The 19,985-nt window shown below is 32.2% G+C and overlaps 2 protein-coding genes across 2 annotated transcripts; one reads left to right on the top strand and one right to left on the bottom strand.

Moving 5' to 3' along the window:
- Positions 1 to 303: 303 nt before the first annotated feature.
- Pxt (chorion peroxidase) lies at positions 304 to 8,375 on the bottom strand. The gene is made up of 12 exons (XM_077432781.1): positions 8,130 to 8,375; positions 7,859 to 8,037; positions 6,709 to 6,853; positions 6,473 to 6,619; positions 5,902 to 6,081; positions 5,613 to 5,806; positions 3,784 to 4,174; positions 2,900 to 3,050; positions 2,652 to 2,805; positions 2,411 to 2,569; positions 2,056 to 2,260; positions 304 to 610 (listed from the first exon to the last, which is right to left on the bottom strand). Exons 2-12 carry the CDS (start codon positions 7,919 to 7,921, stop codon positions 426 to 428), a joined length of 1,974 nt encoding a protein of 657 aa, XP_077288907.1. The 5' UTR covers positions 7,922 to 8,037; positions 8,130 to 8,375; the 3' UTR covers positions 304 to 425.
- A 2,279-nt stretch (positions 8,376 to 10,654) lies between these two features.
- Positions 10,655 to 19,796, top strand: LOC143912501 (synaptic vesicle glycoprotein 2A-like). Its single transcript, XM_077431772.1, has 12 exons — positions 10,655 to 10,782; positions 11,630 to 11,680; positions 11,754 to 11,915; positions 14,974 to 15,118; positions 15,228 to 15,367; positions 17,193 to 17,428; positions 17,527 to 17,765; positions 17,856 to 17,979; positions 18,292 to 18,427; positions 18,508 to 18,667; positions 18,762 to 18,889; positions 18,969 to 19,796. Exons 1-12 carry the CDS (start codon positions 10,779 to 10,781, stop codon positions 19,019 to 19,021), a joined length of 1,578 nt encoding a protein of 525 aa, XP_077287898.1. The 5' UTR covers positions 10,655 to 10,778; the 3' UTR covers positions 19,022 to 19,796.
- The last annotated feature ends 189 nt before the right edge of the window (positions 19,797 to 19,985 follow it).

Below are 19,985 nucleotides of genomic sequence, written 5' to 3'. Positions count from 1 at the left end.
TTTTCAGAAAATAAAACGCATACACCACTAAAGCAGGGAATATGAAATTAAAAGTAGTAGATTACTTTCTTGGTAACAGTTTTTCAACATATATTTTATATGTAGATATGTATATGTTCAACGGGCCATAATAAAGCGATACTTTACATTGTTCTGGACTGCTTAATTTAAAATAAATTGGAATTAAAAAAAAACGACAATGAAAAATAGTCGATAGAAAAATAGTGTTATGTAAAATATATAAAATGTATCATATTTAACCAAACTATTAAAAACTTCCTTTCTAATTATCTTTTTTTATTATTTTTTATCAAAAATACACGTACATGTACAATTAAAATACTGTATTATAATATATACAAAATTTATGAACAACAAATTAATACAATCATATAATAAAATTATACTCGAGAAATTTGCTAATTTTAAAATTCTTTCCATGGCATCAAATCGACAAATGGTATTACTGAGCTGTGACATTCAATTGGTTCATTTCCGGGTACATCTGGTCTTATAAAAGCGTTTGGTGCTTGCGTCAACAACTCTATATGATCACTATTGTCACATATCAACCTGGACATGGTGACTTTCTTAATTTCTGACAATTGTTCTGAAAAAAAACCATTACTTATATATCGTATATCGATCAAATACACTAAAATTCTACATACTACTTTTCACACCTATGTACATACATATATCTAATATCTACATATTTGTATGCAGTGGCGGACTGGGACTGAAATCAGTGCATGCCAGGAGTCAAAGGGGCCCCCCCAGGGTTAAAAAAATTTGTCTCCCCCCCCCCCATATAATAAAATTTTCTTCTTTTCATCACGCTAAAAATCAAGGGAAAATTTTTTTTTTCCAAAAATGGGAATAAACAAATGTAGGTAAAAGAAAAATGGCAGAAGCAAAATAGATCCATAAATTACATTGTATATTTCGTTTTAACTCTTTTCCTAGGTAATTAGAATGCATCATAAAAGAATCAGGGACGCCATTTCAGCTTTTTCTTGGGCAGGCAAAGATTGCTCAAATTGAACTTTTTTTCAAAAAATCTTTTTATATCGGAATAAAAATGGAAAATATTCTTTGCATACACCTTATTGACTAATAAAATATGAAAAAAATAAGATTATTTTTGAAAAAATAATTATAAAAAAATATTATGTAAAAAGTGAAAAAAGCGCCGCAGGCGAAAATTTTTTTCCAAAAATCTTCACATGGTCAAAAAAAATCGATCATCAAACTGAGTCACTAAAAAACTATCAATTTATCAACTTAATTTCTACCGACTGTCTTTTCACTTTCACTTTAGCGATTATTTTATTAGTTACCCCCTATGCCCCCCCCCAAATTACGTCCCTGAAAAAAATGCATAATATTTTCAATTAATTTTTGGGGAGGGGGCCCCTATCCTGTATTTCTATTTACATGGATGTGTCTATATTAGGAATAGATTTTATATTCGGAAACTGTTTAAAATTGTGTATTTAAATCTTACTACATATATCGTCGAAGTATAAGCAAATGTTATTTTGAAAGTATGAAGTAAATTTAAATCGCTGGTTGATGATGAATCGTCCTATCAAAATTGTTTTAAGCAATTCAGTTTATATTATTTTTTTTTATTTGTTTTGTTACCATTTTTATTTCAGTAGGTAGTTGTTACATAGGTATTGTTATATACATAGTATTGACGTTGAAAATAGGCCCGGCAAAAGGGCCCACGCAAATGTTGAAACTTACATTTCGAGACTAATAAAAAAAGTTAACCGATCCTTGGGCTGTTAAAGCAGGTATTAGTTGTTTTTGTATATCGTAAGAAATTTGTTTTGTTGAAATACCTAAACTTTAGGTCCCAAAGTGCAATATCCTATAAATTTTTACACACGTTAAATAGTTAAAAAGTTATTTAATTTTACTGAGGGCCCATATTTATATGAGAGAATAAGAGATAGTGGGGCCCACGTGCCATCGGGCATGTTCGCTTGTATGGCCAGTCCGCCACTGTTTGTATGTACTATACATATGTCCAATACTTGTATATACCTGGAGTAAAGTGGCCAGGATTGGTTGCAGGACTATGCTCGTAAAAGTATCTATCACCACGTTTAAATCTGGAGAATTGATCCGCTATGATCTCTTTGAAAGTGTGACCGACCAGTGCTCCAACTTCTGGTGTCTCCATGAGACCCCCAATCCAGAGATCAATATCATCTACGTGAGCGTAAGTATTACTCAGATGTTCAGCAACCTAAATTATCGTTTTAATATACATATATGGATTATAATAATTACGTTGCATGCGATTATATGTTAGACAATATGTTTGTAATATACATATGTATTCTTGTGTCATTTAGAGACTTAACTTATAGGTATATAAAAATCAAATTAACCATACTTTGGGTCCAAATTCTTGAATATTTTGAATTTTAGGCAATCCGACGAGCTGTCTGTAATCGTTGTAACTTCGAAGTCCGTGATCTCTACCGCGTTGAATGTTCAAGGATGCTAAATCCATACCGAAAGGTTGTCCACCTCTGAACAAGTATTTTGTCAACTGCAACATGGTTATGTACGAATTTATTTCACAAAATCATCTAATTTGATAGAAATATGCTCAATGATGACATGTTTGTTACCATTTTTGAAATGGATGGATCAGTTTCCTGCATCGGCTGTGACGTCAGAGCGTTGAGCAGTCTATCGAAGAATTGTTTTATCCTCATTCTCGCTGGATGAAACATCAGCTCAGAGATTGCAACGATTTCATCCACTCCGGAAAACGTGGGTATTCTGTTTATTAATTTGGTAACAAATACGCTTGTGTATAATATATATATTTTTTAGTATGTACTTAAATCATATTATAGTACTATTTAGTTCTTACTTGATATGACCGTCAACATTAGAATGGCCAAATCTAAAAGCGGCTACGCCAAATTCTGCTGTTAAACTTGGATTGACAAATTGATCGTAAGAGAACGAATACTCATTGTGGGGCTTTGGCGTCAGACTGAACTCTTTCATGGTCTCCTCGCCTGAAAAATGTAATCACGAATAAAGGATTATTAAATATTATTTCGAATCACAAGTTGTATTTGATTATGTATAGCGGAACCAACACCAATACATGAAACTTTTGACATCACCAACTTTGTGATTATATTTTTGGGTAATATAACATTAAAGCAAATTTATTATACTAAGCAGTAGCTGGCAATAGAAAAAATATCTACAATATACGTATAAAATATACATATATTTAATTAAACTGTATATAATTATACTAATGAATAATTATACTATTGTACATATAATATATCTATAAATGTTGAATAGTTTTACGAAGTTCGTATCAAAATTACAACATTTTAGGAAAATAAATTCATTACAAGTATTTTATTGGGAATTAATAGAAAAATAATTGTAATCCCACCTATGTAATTTCATGTGATTATTTGGCATATACTAATATTCCTACATTTAAAATATGAATTGACAAAAAATAATATTTATCAATAATATTGGCATATTTTTTCGGAAAACGACCCTCATTTAAATTCAATCAAGTTTGTTCAATCAAAAGTGTTAATCCAATGAATAATTCTGAAATTTATCTAGTGGTATCAGCTCTAATCTTAAAAATAATCCAATTGTTATTAAGCCGATTTTTTAAAATTGAAATTTTTCATTTTTTATGGGGAAAATTATTTTTTTATAAATTATGTTTTTGTGCATACAATTTAGGATGATATTCATAAATTTAAACACCTATGATAAGAGGTAACCACTCATTGTAGATAATATGTTGGAATTCAGCGACGACTATTTTCCTAGCCTCTAAGAATACCAGCTCCTCCGTCCAATGTGGATTCATAGAACTCAAGATGCCAGCCACCCTGTTGTGTTCCCTGGTGAAAATCATGTGCACTGCCACTAGTGATACCATTTGGTTAGCGTGTCCGTCGCCTGATTTGAAACATGCTGAACCTTGTTCCATGGTAATGCAATCGTTTTTGTCGTCGCTGAGTGGCAATAGATCTCTACCGAAATCATGAAACATCTTCATGCGACCACCGAACCACTCGCGCAACGGGCCCAAGGTCTCGGCATCAGAGCCATAAACTTGAGATAGATCTAGCGTGTGGGTCACACCGTTCATCTATGTAAATTCAAAAACAAAAATCAATTTCCAATAAGTGTATAGAAAGTGTTTTCCAGTACAGTTATTGAGTAGTAGTAGTAGTAGTAGTAATGATTACAAAACAATTAAAATGGTCTTTAAGAATACTAAGTTCTAATTCTTAGTAGAGAAAGTCAGGATTTAATATCAGATATGTATGCAGTTTTAGTTCTCCGCAAGAGTAAGGATCAGATATGTACATATATACATATGTACTATGTGGGTCTACCTCACGGGACCGAAAGTGAAAAGCCCGAAAAACCAAATATCGGAAGGTAAAGATCGAAAATCGAAAGATTTTAAGGCGAAAGATCAAAAAAAAAAGGGTGCATGGTAAACGGTACTATGTATATATAATATATATGAGTAGCATGCGGTGAAATTATCTCTCTTTTTGTCATACAGCCTTGTTTAATGTGCGCGGGATTCGGGAGGAAAAGCCTGTTCCTCTTGTTCCTGCTGTATCCTGGTCGCACAAATTAAGTGAGGATGTACGACGGGGGAAGAGAGAGTTTGACCGCACGCCACTGATATGCATATACATATACTAACCGTTTTTCATATGTATGCATGGTAAACGAACATTTTCGACTTTTTAACATTCGGTGCGGTGACGGTCACCCATACTATGTATGTACCCCTCAACCAGCCTTTTATCGGCAGCATTTGTATAAATCATATTAGAAAAAATGAAGTGATAAATATTACCTTGTGATAAATATTGTGTGAGAAATATAGTGTTGAAATTTTAATCACAATAAAAATTAGCTAGAAAACCAAAATGTTTAGTTTTGAACAGGACCAGACGACAAGAGAGACTGAACGTTTTCAAGTTCATTCATGAAAATATAGTATTTTTACCCTCAATCCCACATCTAGGACATTGTTCTTTCGATAACCAACCAATACTCAACATCCTTGAAAAATACAACTGGCATTCACAAAGACAATAGAGCATAAAAGACCTAGCTCTATGCGGATCGAAGCTATTCCTGCTATCCCGTTATTTCCCCGAATTATAATTCGGGTGTGTTACAAGTTGTAACTTGCAACAGTAATCCACAAGTGTACAACAAGACAACCGAAATGCATTTTAAAAATTACGATGTGTTGTTTCGTATTTTTTAAGGAATATAATTTTTTCGACTCTCATTTCTTTCGACCGCCTGTGTGTACAAATTTGTTCATATGCCCTGTTCTCAACGAATCAGTAGAATCCTTCAAATGGAAACATTTATGCTTTTAATTTTGAATTATATTTTAAACCTTAGTATGAGTTAAAATTTATAGAACTCATACCATCGGTATGAGTTAAAATTTAATTAAGGCGAATGAACATCCCAGTGGTGGCGAATGAATGATTAATAAAGTTTTTTAGATCGTATAGAAATAGTTGAAAATAAACAATTTGCCACACCTGTTTTGCGTATCCCAATGAACAATCGTGATTAGGCGCTAAAGTGCTCCTGACGAAATTCATACATCCTTGATGAAACTGGGTATAAAACTCATCAAAATGGATTTCAATGGGCAGGCAGGCAAAATGGTTCATTTCTGGTGGTAGAAGGGATGAACCGTCTTCTGTGCAACATGAAATTGCACTACCGTTAGCTGAAGGTGAACAAAACATGTTTCTAATCAAATACAAGAGTTCATTTTACCAATTGTGAAAAAATTGAATATTCATAATTTTTCAAAACACTTACAGAATGTCAACGTGACACTAGAAGCGATGTCATGCGATATGAACTGACCGAATTGCATGGTCCACAAAGTGGCATGAGAGTGGGGACGGTGTCTGTCTGGAAGTAAATTGCTAGATATGTGCCTGGCCGATTTCAATTGCAAATTTTTATCCAAAGTTGATTTCCTAGGCGCCCATATTCCTGAAATAGTTAATAAACATTAGCTTCAATTGCACTTCACTTCATAAATTTGTCTATTTAAGGTCTGTTCACACATAACAGCACTGCACGTTTTCAGCACTGCACGACTCCGTTTCAAATATGTCATTTTATTTCATTTCTATTCATATCTACCCACACGCCGCGGTCACACCACGTTTACAGCACTTTGGCCGAGTGCAAGGCAAAATCGGCTTACTTATACATTACTGCTGTAAGCCTGGCGTGGCGTAAACGTGACGGTTAAAATGAACATACCCATACAAAATGTACCAAAGAATACTTTTCGTACGGCCGGACACCTGCTGAAGTCGGTTCGTGCCGACTAGGTATGAACAGACCTTTAAGTGTAAAATGTCTATTATTTTGTTACCATCGCTATAATGCGGTGGTAGCAATCGTTCAGTAGCAGTTCTGACTGCACCCCAAGTGGGATGCAACACGTTATTACAGGTGCCGTCTACGGTGCGGTACTTGCTGTGCACATTTTTGCATTTTGGCTGTGGTGGACACGGCGAATCTACATATAAACGAAAATGATTTTAAATAGATGATATAAACCATTAAACCATTTCGAGCTCTCGACATATAAAATATTTTGACAATTACCTTCTAGTACTACATGTCCCAATCCCAGAGATATCTCTTCATCTGATATTGACTGCCTTTCTTTTAACGCCTGCATTGCAAATAAATTATGGAAAGCATTCATGCTAACTTCGGTGGATTTTGTTGTGTTGACACTTCGTACTGACTGAAAAGTTATTGCATCAAATAAATAATTTCATACATGAAAAAAAAATCATTCAATTCAACCCTTTGAGTGCTGACGTCTTTCTGTTGAAAACCCACCACACTGAAAATTTTGCCACCATTTCCAAATAGAATTATTTAGACATCCAATGGAAAGCAGGTATAAAAATTGAAGCTAATCCAAACAAAACCTTGATAACTACCACCGAGGATTTCGAGTTTTGTAAAGGTGTGTTTAGACTCTCTAATATATCTTGCAACAACATAAAATAAACAAAAGAAGTCTATTAATTAATGTATTTTTCCAAAACTAGTTCCATCTTCGTTGTTGTTAAAATGTAATGCTCACAATCTAAATGCCAAACCACAATCTAAAATACTAAGCAGTTATAAATTGGGAAATTCTGCTATGGTTATAAATTCAGAAATTCCAGTGTAAATCAGTCTTTATAAACGTGGACAAATGAATAACACGGATTACACGACCCATGTTCAATACATTTTTTTTTCAATGGTACCTGGAAAGGCTTAGCGGGTAGGATTCTTGATTACTTTGTACATGCTCAAAATACAAAGCCGATCGGCGTTGGTAAGCATTCAAAGGGTTAATAGGTATTTACTTGGGGTTTGGTGCAAACGATCGACAGGCGCCAGACAGACTTAACCACAGATTAACTGGATGGCTGCTTTAAACGCAATTCTCAACTTCACGAATGATAGATTGCACATCAGATGAAGAGTAACCTTTCGATGTGCACAGATGCAATTATTAAAATGGTAATTACGTATTAAAATTGAGATGGATCTTTCTGGCGAGTTTAATAAGGCAAAATTCGGAACCTAAGTATCAGAAGCACAGAACGTATACAGGGTAGGTATGTCGGGACTTCGGGTAGATTTAGCTTAGTGTAAGTGTGAGCAGTGCGCACGCATAAGGTACACGTGTCGTTAATCTGTGGTTCAGTCTGTCTGGCGCTTGTCGATCGTTTGCACCGCATCGATTTACTTGATAATGTCCAAAAGTTGGTTGCCCTCTAGTCACGACCGTTCTGTGTTTCTTGTTTGACATGATTTCGTTTTCCTTTTCGATTAGTCTGGCTAATCTTAATTTTGATTTTTTTAAAGCTTCTTGCAAGGTTTTTTCTTCAATTTTTAAAGATGAGCGAGCTTTCAACTCATCGTGACCTGAAATTAATTGAAATATACATACATATATAGTATATATCTAGCTTTTGCATATTTAGAGATTGTAAATTTAATTGAATGTGATTACACACTTGCATGATTTTGTCCAGTAGAGCAACAGACGCCTTTCCGACCTCCATATAAGTGACAAGATAAGGTATCCGCCCCTGGGCGCACTAATGCTGGACATTGAACTGGGGCCACGCATTGTGCTAACCCTGGACACTTATTGCATTTTTCACCGTCTTTCCCATTTTCACAATGAACATCTGTTGCATCGGTGACTTTGTCTGAATGCAAAATTGATTTATCTTCTAGAATCAAATTCTTTTATTTAATTAAATAAGTTTGTTTTCAGTAGTATACATATTGTATAAAACTACTATCAGCGTTCATATTCATGCATATGAGTTTCTAATATAATCGTAATAGTTATTGTTGCCTGTAATTGAATCGATGTGTTTTACTACAGTTGCTGGGGTAGTTTCTTGCTTTAAAACAGACCGTTGAAAACGAACAAAGCCTGTCGCTCTTGAAGTAAGTGCCGTCAGGAGAATCAGGACGAAGGCTTTACTCGAGAACGTTGCCATATCGGCATATGTTCACGGTGAAAATTTGCCTGGAATATTTTATGTAAAATTACACAGATCGATCGCATCACAGACATGTTAACAATAATTTTATATAATGTTCTGTAGAAAAAATTAAAAACTGAAAGAATCTAAAAATATATAATCATAATGTTGTAATAATGTTGAAACGTGTTAATATTTTACTAAACATAGATAGATTGTGGCAACTTTATCTTAATTTAAAATATATAATTAAAAAATCGAAAGCGAAGTAAGAAGAGGCTAGTAAAAACAATATTTTTACTGCAATGATATTTATTAAAAGTAGTAACTATTCTTTTATATTACGTATGTATATGTATATGTACACCAATTTTTTAAATATATATATTTTAATCCAAATTCTTAGGTGTGGTTGTGTGGGTATGTTTAAAAAAATAATTTAAAAATTACAATTTTATTTTAGATGTTTAACTTACCTCAACCGGAGGCGTTCGGAGCTCAAGGACAAATGGTAAATATCTTATATTATAATTATAAAATAATGTAAAATTATAAAGAACCCATACACAACTGCATTATTATTATGTCATCTGTTTTCATATTTAGAATAGAGTACAGCACTCCGATTCCCACTTGAATGTTGTCAATCCAAAAATAATGTTATTGTTTGATGTTGTTGATTGTTTGATAATATGAGACAGGGGGAAGGTGGCTAATTTCCAAGTGCATACAATCGCTATGCGTTGACACATTGCCAAATTAATAGCGCATTGGCGTCTCCATTTTTGTTATTTTGAATAATATAAATATATTTTTTTTTGTAATTAATGTATGTACTTATGTAAAATGTAATTTAATTCAAATTAAAATACATTTTGTTTTAGTTTTCATGTAAAAATATTTCAAATATCATAAGATTTGGGGGTAAATGGACTACTAGTCATATGTGAACCAGTCACAGGACAACAGGTCGCTCTAGATCGGTCACACGTGATCACCCGTCACACTAAAACTGGTCACACCCTAAAACTGTTCACGAGAAAACTGGTCACACCCTAAAATCGGTCACGAGAAAACTGGTTGACCGATTTTAGGGTGTGACCAGTTTTCTCGTGACCAGTTTTAGTGTGACGGGTGATCACGTGTGACCGATCTAGAGCGACCAGTTGTCCTGTGACCGGTTCACATTTGACTAGTAATCACCGAACCTATTTGGGATGTATTCCAAAGTGTTAATCCTTATTTAGAATATAGATACTTGAATTATCCAAAGTAATTAATTCCTACGTGTCCAGACAGAGAGATGTAATAAGAATAGAGGGGCCCTTACGAATAAATAATTGTTGTCAATTTTACGCGGTACGTCTCTATAAATAGGCTACATCGCACGGAATACAATCGGATCAATTTACTTATAAAAATGTATCCCATGTTGTTTATTGTGGGTTTTTGAATGTATTGTGCAATTTTTACCGATGCTTGCCCATCTTGCGAGTAATATAAACAAACAGAGAAGCTTTTATCGGACATACGTCGAGCACCAAGCGTCAAATACGACTGATGCTAAAATTATTTAGATCTGTCCGTGGACAGAATGTCACTTGACAACAAAATAACACCTAAAGCCACTTCTATTAATACTACATTTCTCTGTGTCCAGACGAATCCTAAATATGTTATGTTTAATTTAACTACATACATATATGTATATGTACGTGCCACCTTTGAATCGTGTATACTATCCTGTCTGAAAGAAAACTGTGTCAATAATTCAAGGACAATGCCAAATGCTGATCTAGCCGATCAGAAATAGTTCAATGGCTGACCAGCGAGCATCTTCATACTTTTAAAATATAATCCGAAAGTGGCATTGTGTATAGTATTCATTTTAATCGGTTTATATTAAAGTTTGTGCTACCTTCGTGTCGGTCAAATATAATTTGACAATAAACTATATTTATTGATCAATATCTGGTAAACGCTTCAACGATATGCATTCTAGCGTATCAATGAGAAAATTTCCCGAGTGTGTAACGTAATATATCTGAAACAAAAGCTATGAAAAACGATAAATAAATACACCCTGGTGATTGAACAATTTAAATATTTTAGTTTATATGTCATATTTTTAGTGGTAACAAGTAACAACCGTGAATAAAAGAAGAAATGGGTGAGTCTGCTAAATATGTAATGCATATTTGACCAAAATGATTTTTTTTCGTATCAATATCGATTTTGTGCCAAATTTTTAAGATACCACACGTTTTATCCTCAAATTTATTTCTTACATATGTAGAATTATTTATTTAGTACATACAAATATAATAGATTAAATATAGATGTGTACATATGTACATACATACATGTGTATATGTATATGATTTGTTTTTTGCATTTTTTTTTCAGGAAATAATTTATTATATATTACTAACATTGCTCTGATGGAAATTTATGTCATTAATTTCTCTCCGAGATACTTTTTCTAAAACCAAATGTGATTATTATTAATAAATAATCATTTTAGAATTTTTATTTTATAACAGTTAATTTATTATTCATTAGTGATTTTACCCGGCTTCGCTCGGTATTTGTAATATAAACCGCTTAAACATGACTAATCTAATAGTAAACATTTGATTAAATTTATTTGAATATTTATTCAATTGAACGTCACGGATTCTACGAACCAAACAAACATACATACAGAGTCTCTTTCGATATTATATAATTGATTATAATATCATCTAAAACGAGTCTTTTTTTAGAACAAAAATTGTCTAGGAAGTTTATTTATGCATATGTATTATATGTATATTGAAAATAGGATTTTTGAGCCACATTATTTTATTCGAATATAGAATGTTCAGTGATTAACATATATTGTATATACGTATGTGTGTACTGAACACTTTAAAGTCAACGTCGAACTTGACTGCATTAGTGCACGTCAAATGAAGTAAATGAATTGCACAAGTGCAAGTCCGCGTTCATTGACGACTATTTTTGTTTGTTGGCAGACCATGACAAGTTCGAGAGAGCCGACTTTGAAACGGCCATTCAGCATGCAGGTAAAAATTATCTAATCATTTGAAACGTCGCAATTTTCCATTGCGGTAGTTTCACTTCTGGGTCGTGTTTCAGGCTATGGACGTTATCAGGCAAGACTACTTTGCGTTTGCGGAATTATTTATGCCACGTGCGCCATGTCGACAACCACCTTGAGTTTCGTTTTACCTTCTGCCGAGTGTGATTTTAATCTAACTTCCAGCGATAAAGGAAAACTAAATGCCACTCCCTTAATTGGTAAATACATACGTATTTCATTGTTATTTATTAAATACTAGCTGTATTACACGGCTTCGCTCGGTATTTGTCAAATAAACCGCTTAAACATGACTAATCTAATAGTAAACATTTTATTCAATTTATTTGAATAGTTTTATTTTATATACATTTATTTTAATTTTCATTTTTTTTATTAAATTGACTGTCACGAACAAACAAATATATATATATATAATAAGTCTCGTACGAAATTATATGTATACCAGAATCCGGCGGCGCCATCGCCCCTGGCGTGAAGACAATTTTTCCAATCTGAGTTCCATCCATGATCTGATCGTGACCACAAAGCTGAAACTTTTTGCTCAAAGCCGACATATATAAGTAAATGGCATCATGAAACCCTCGAATTGAATAGAATTTGGAATCTGCTATTTTGTTTGTTAAGAGGGCTGTAAATCCGAAGCCTTAATTTTGTTGCCGTTCCTTTCTTCGATATATGTATATATATATATATTGAGTGAATGCGACAATATATATCAATATATATATTGAGTGAATGCGACAGTTGCGCTTCGACCAGATAATACGTATTTTAAATCGACAAAATCGAGGTTTCGTATTCTGCAATTTTTGGACTGGACTGGACTGCAAACTGGACCAATTTTTAAAAAAATGTCATCATCGGTATGAAAAAGATATTTTCTATGCATCTGTGCGCGTATTTTTTTTAAAATCAACCGTTAAATAAGCACGTTGGACTCTTTTCGTGGGTGTAAAAAAGAGGCGATTTTTCCCTCTGAAACCTCTTAAACACAAAAAAAAATAGTTTAAATAGTTTTCGGCTACAGATAGATGTTTTTGGCGGAATTTAAATGCAAATCATTTTTTTGCAGTTAACAATTCATTATTACAATATTGGCATATTATTTTCAGCGATAATTATTGAATTCCAATTTTTTTCAAAACTTACGAAAGGGTACAGAAATTTTGGATTTTTCACGATAGGCAGCGCTACGTTTTTGGATTTCACGAAAGGGAACGGCGCTCCCATGCGTTCCCGTCCATTTCGAGCCCTAGGTCTGAGTCTAGAGAGCCTCTTTCTCAGTAGTAGGGGGGAAAACGGTGGATTGGGACAAAGAGGCTCTCTTTCTCTCAATTTTGGATTGGGACAATGAACACTTTACCGACCGTACTCATTTGCACACTTTCAGTTTTATGTGACGATTTTATATGATTAATATTAGGTTTTAAACATTAACAAATGGGACTCTTTGTGTTTTTTTTTTAACTTTGTTTTGTCTGGTATTTGATGTCAAAGAAGTTATTTTAAATTTATTATTTGATTTTGACCTATTCTATTTTATCAATATTGTTCATCAAAAATATTGTATCACTCAATTGAAAGGATGTATTGGTATTAATGAATGTGTATTGTAAAATAGGAAGATAACATAGATAAACTGTGAAAATGTTGAATTAATAGATAACATCGATGAATCTATACATACATATATCCCGTCTATTGTTATATGTAGATTAAAATACGAATCATGGTTTTTAAAATGTGATTGGAATTTTGAATAGCTTATTAAAAATTTAGGAGTAAAAACATTCAATTCAACATTCATGAATAACATTTCAATGAATATTTAAAAAATTATGGGGTTCGAGATTCATTATTATTATTAATCAACACGCCATTGCATACTAACAAATAATCTTTTATAAAATGTGTATCAGTAGTATCAGTCTAAATGCAATAATCTTGTTTCAAATATGATATTATGGACTTTTAAATATTATACATTTATGCATAGAATTATTTTATCGACTGATTAATGATTTAAATTTGCAACAAAAATACGTTTGAAGTCTTATATTTGCTGATAAACTTATAATCTGTCTTTTTTTATAATATCTATTGATCGCAATCACATCATTTATGTGACGTGTAAATATTGTGCAATATTATATATGTATGTATTAAGTATAATACAAAACATAGGTGCGATGAATCATTTTGTCAGGCTTTATCAATTAGAGTGATAATGCGAGAAATTGATATCTTTAAAAAATTCCTTCGTCTGAATTATTTCTAGTTATTAGTTGTATACCAGTGTTTTCCAATAGACAAAATATTTTTTTTCTATTTGACAAAAATGTAATGAAATCATTTTTTTTTATGTCTACATATGTAAAGTTTACAATTTATTTTTTATTTTTTCCAGAATCAAATGAAATCTTGAATGTATAATAAATCCTTTCATCGCTATGGTTAAAATATTATTCAATAATTTCTCAATAATATGTACAACAAAGAAATAGCTCAGGAATCAGACTACATAAGGTTTTGTACAAAATTAGCTGATTTCCTTCTAAAAGTTTACATTTCATTCTGTCGCATAAAACTTTTAAATATCTTTTGCATTTAAGTTATTTTTCGGAATTGTGTATATGTAGGTACATATTTATGTTATATTATGGAACGGTTACACAGTAATCTCTCCCCTGTTTCTATTTCCTAATTATTTTTTAAAAATTTTTGGTAACGCCAATAAAATAATAATATCTAAGAGTTTGTTGTAAAATTGGAAAACACTGATTCATACAAAATGATTTATGTACATATCTATATATAAATGAATGTCTGTGTGTCTCGAATAGGCTCGTAAGCCGCTGAACCGATTACGATGGAACTTCCAGGATTTGTTGTATGCATTTCTGGGAAGATTACTGTGAAAAAAAAACGGGAAAAAACCTCTTAATAATAATATTCGTAACTACAATTTTACTGACGCGAAAGTAAAACTATCCCGCCTTAAACGCATCACGCCGCGAGTGTGACAATAATCGCGCCACGCCTACATCGCACTCGAATGTACCAAATATATCTATACCTATATATAAAATTGAATGTCTGTGGAACGGAAACGGGAACGGGAACGGGAACGAGAACGGGAACGGGAATTGCACGCGTTATTGTGGCATTGCAACGCATGCCGGGTTCAGCTAGTAATACAAATAATAATAAAAAATAGTGATCAGTGACTATTGCATCTGTAATGTTTTATTATAGGAATGGTTACCGGCTCTTATTTATGGGGCTCGTTAGCAGATTCACGAGGTAGACGTGCAGCTATTTTATGTGCCCTATTGCTGGATGCTGCCGCCGCTATAGCTTCTTCTCTTGCTACCACTTTTCCGATTTTCTTAGCATGCAGGTAATTGTCTACGTTTTCAGCCCAATTCATTCCCTTAGTCCAGCACAATACATTAACATACCTTATAACTGGCATATATTTTTGTGTAGTTATCTCTGTGATTCCGCAGGTTTTTCAACGGCTTTGGCGTTATTGGCGCCACTAGTCTCGTGTTTCCGTACTTTGGCGATTTTTTAAGCATCAAACATAGAGATGTTATGCTTTGTAGATTGGAAGTGTTCTGGACAATGGGAACAATTCTATTACCAGGTACATATACCATTCATTTATTTATTATTTATTTAATTAATTAGATAGCTTACAGGCTAATGTAATTTCGGAACTAATTATGTATAATCCTATAAATAATAAAATTTACATATGTACATATAACTTAAATACTAAATATTTTAATCAAATTAGAGAGGTTTTGTTTAAAGGTTACTATGAATCAGTTGAAATTATTTAAATTTCAAATGAAATTATTTAAATTTCAAATGAAATTATTTAAATTTCAAATGAAATTATTTAAATTTCAAATGAAATTATTTAAATTTCAGATTTATTACTATTTATACTATATATTTATTATTATTTATATATATATATATATATATATATATATATATATATATATATTCCTTTAATAAAATTTTATTATATATTTATTTATAAAAAAATTTTATTATAAAAAAAAAACCAACATATACTATTATTACTAACATTCATCTATTTCAATTCATGCAACATATGCATGTATAACCTAGATTAGTATATTTACTTACTTACATCTAAAATACATCTCATAACTCTATCCTGAAATTTTTGAAATTTATCTTTAAATTGATACATTTACTATATTAAATATAGCTGCGCATCACTTGATAGCATTTTTCTTAATATACATACATATATACATAATCATATATGTATATAATATCGCTATTCTGTTTGTCTGTGTAAGATAACGTTTACCGTACTATAATAGTCGTTTCGATTCAACATATGTACGTCACAGTTAAAACACTGCCAACAAAACGTACGAATATAATACGAACATAATAACAGATCAACAAAAAACTTCTATAAATACTGTTTGCTACCAATATTTCCTCTAAGCAAATTGGTCTCTGAAAATTTAGCGCCATCTATTGAAAATTTATTTAATTAATTAATTAATTCTATTTTTATTGATGTATGTGTACATCATTAACCCTTGTCATCATTAAGCCTATATGTGTACTTATTAACCCTTTGAGTGCTGATGTCATTTCTGTTGAAAGCCCACCACGCTGAAAGTTTTGCCCACATTTCCAATTAGAATTATTTAGAAATCAGGTATAAAATTTTAGCTAATCCAAACAAACCCTGGATCACTAACATAGATAAGTACCGCCGAGGATTTCGAGTTTTGTAAAGGTGTGTTTTTAGACTCTCTAATATATCTTGCAACAATATAAAATAAACAAAAGAAGTCTATTAATGAAAGTATTTTTGCAAAATTAGTTCCATCTTCTTCATTGTTGTTAAAATGTAATGCTCACAATCTAAATGCCAAGCCACAATCTAATAATACACAGCAGTTAGGGATTTCCACCGGGAAATTCTGCTATGGTTATAAATTCAGAAATTCTGGTGTAAACGAGTCATTATAAACGTAGACAAAACAATTGCATTACTTACACGGCCCATGTTCAATGCATTTTTACTTTATCTATGTATGTAGTAAAAACTCGAGATTTTGACTGATTCGAACTCAGAATCGAAACTGAAACTTATTATAGGTGACTGAAATTCTTATCGACACGACGTAAATTTTTTTCAAATTTTTAATTTGACTGGTTTTTCAATGCTACCCGGACTTAAAGTATTCTTGTTTACTTTGTACATGCTCAAATACATTTCAGGCTCATGGACTTGTCGGCAAAACGCCAATCGGCGTTGGTCAGCATTCAAAGGCTTAACGAATTTTATTTTTGATACTAATTTCCTCAAATATATACATATGTAGATCATAGGTTGGTCACATACACACGTCACAGAAATTGAATGACACCACTATCTCGATCTTCAATATTGTAGTTTTTATGTACAGGTTTGGCTTGGGGTGTTATACCGTCTCCATGGTGGTGGTTTGGAAAGGAAAGTGCTCCTGTAGCACCTTGGAGGGCTTTCGTTGGTTTATGTGCAGCTCCGCCATTGTTAGCTGCTGCAGCTTTGGCCTTTCTACCGGAAGCTCCACGTTTTCTTTTAACCGCAGGCCGGAAAGAAAGCGCCCTCGATGTTATCAAAGGCATGCACACAGCCAATAAAACTCATAATACATTCATGGTAATAAACATTTTTTAGACTTCATGTATATACGTATGTATGTTAAAATACATATATATTATAGCTATTTAAAATAAATATATGTTTCTTTTTTTTAGGTGACATCGTTGAGTAGAAGCAACAGTGAACCTGGAAGTCCTTCGGTGCACCTGTCCACAACTGGAAATGATACTGTGGAAATTAACAACGATAGCTCTATTGTTAATAAGTCTACTATTATATCGCGACTTTGTCTCAAATTGTCTTCGGTGGTCGAACTCAGCAAAACCTTATTTTCACCGCCATATTTAAAATTCATTATTTTGACTTGTTTTGTCGATTTCGGATTAATGTTCAGGTTCAACATTTATTTAATGACCAAATCGAGTCGATAGTAGCGATGAACTTGTATGTAGTCGGATTGGAATAAAAATTTCTATTATTTCAGTTATTATACGCTTATGATGTGGTTTCCCGATTTGTTCGAAAGATTCGGCCACTTTTCCTTAATGCATCCTGGAAAATCTGCTGGTGTTTGCGAAGTCACATCGATAGTTACCATGGAAGGAGAGGTAAAACATCTAAATATTAGTATATAGTAATAATATTTAATTGTCAATTGAACTTATATATTATTTGAGTTGTTGTATTTATATGTACACTGTTTATGCATCTCGAAGATGGATGTAAAAAATCTATTGAGCAGATTTTTAATATACATATGTATATAATAAACAAATACGTGTATATTGGAATTGTATTCGTGAAAATGAATGTTTCTTTATACTTGCATATGTATATTACACCCAATTCATGGAATTGCTCATTTCATGAAAATGTCAAAAAAAGTTCAATTTATGGCATAATTTTTTGTTTTTGTTTAGAATGCTGTCGATAAATGCAATTCTCCTGTTAATTCTGAAGTTTTTCTTCATACATTAATTGTAGGAGTGAGTTGCTTGCCGACGTCGATTACTGTTGGCTTAACCATCAACAAATTAGGCAAGAAATTTCTACTAGGTGGTGAACAATTTCAATACGAATCTATTTATAATCTCAGATTTATTTGTTGCATGAAAATAATAATTTTATGTTTTCAGTGTTCATGTTGATGACATCTGGATGCGCAGCCGTGGGACTGAATTGGGTTCACAGCTCAAATCAGAACCTCATTTTGTCTTGTATATTTGAAGGCATCATAAGTTGCACAGAAGCTGTTCTCTTTTGTGTAATTGTAGAAATATTTCCACCGCATTTAGGGTAATGTTATTTTTTCTGATATACGTAATTATTAAATAGATAGCATTGACATAAATTTGAAGTATCAATACTTTGAAATATATAATTCTTTTAGTGCAACAGCTATGTCTTTAACTGTGACATGTGGTAGAATTGGTGCTATTGTTGGCAATGTGATATTTGGCGCCTTGATAGATATGAACTGTGTTATTCCAATTTATACCTTTGGTGCGTTGCTTATAAGTAAGTAAAGATATAATTGTATTGTCTGACTTACATGTATGCTACGTCACTCTCTAATTTTTAATATATTGTATTACAGCTAGTGGGTTGTTTTGTCTGGCATTACCAAAAAACGAGAGGCGGAGAGGCTGAAAGGAGAGGTAGACCAGCTTCTCTGTATGCATTTGTGCATATAAAGAACGATAATGTGCGTTAACAAAACACTTTGAATTTTGTGTCGAGTGATAATTTTTTTTACTGCATTATTTTGTGTCATATTTTTAACAATCGACTTACCCCAATAATGATTTTTTTGTATAAATTATAGTTCAAGATGTATAGATTTTCTAATTGTATATGTATGTATTTGTGTCTGAGTTTATTTTATTGTGATTATTATTTTATAATTTTACATGAAACGAAAAAAGTACACTGACTTAATTTTATAGTTTGATATTACAACTTCTAATTTGCTTATTTATTATGTGTTGTAAATTTATGCTCTCTATTTGTATTAGAAATAAGTTTTGAATTCTTAAGTTTAAAGTTATTGCCATATTATTAACATATGTAGAATGTAATTATGTGAACCATACTGGATGTGATAAAAAATAAACAACACAAATTAATTTATATAATTCAGTAATTGTTTGACATAAATAAGTATATTTGTTATGAACTAATATTCCATGGGATATTTCTAAAATACAAGTTTATTGAAAACAATTAAAAACTTTTAGCTTAGCTTCTCTACAGTTGCATAAATTTAATTTTTATGAAGAGTACTCTTTATTTTCTGTAGTAAATGTGTCAAGTATAGAAAATGACTGCCAACATTTAAGCCAATTTCCCTAAAATGACCTACGAATTATATTTAATAACCACATATTATTACTGTTAGTAAATTAAATAAAATATAATTTTAATCTAACTCTTGTTATTACTTATAAAATATTCTTTTCATGAGAAATTACAACTTTGAGATTTTGACTAGGGGTCCCAATTGAAAGCTCAGTGGGTCAAACTTAGTAAAGTTTGATTAGTCTCCACTCCGGTAAGTAAAAAAACGTGATTTTTTGTTGTTCATTGTAATCAGTGAGCGGGACGTCACAATGTT

The sequence above is a fragment of the Arctopsyche grandis genome, chromosome 6, assembly GCF_051622035.1.
Source record: "Arctopsyche grandis isolate Sample6627 chromosome 6, ASM5162203v2, whole genome shotgun sequence".
Classification (NCBI taxonomy): Eukaryota; Metazoa; Arthropoda; class Insecta; order Trichoptera; family Hydropsychidae; genus Arctopsyche; species Arctopsyche grandis.
Note: the sequence above shows the minus strand (reverse complement) of the source record. Positions and strands in the feature narration are given on the sequence as shown.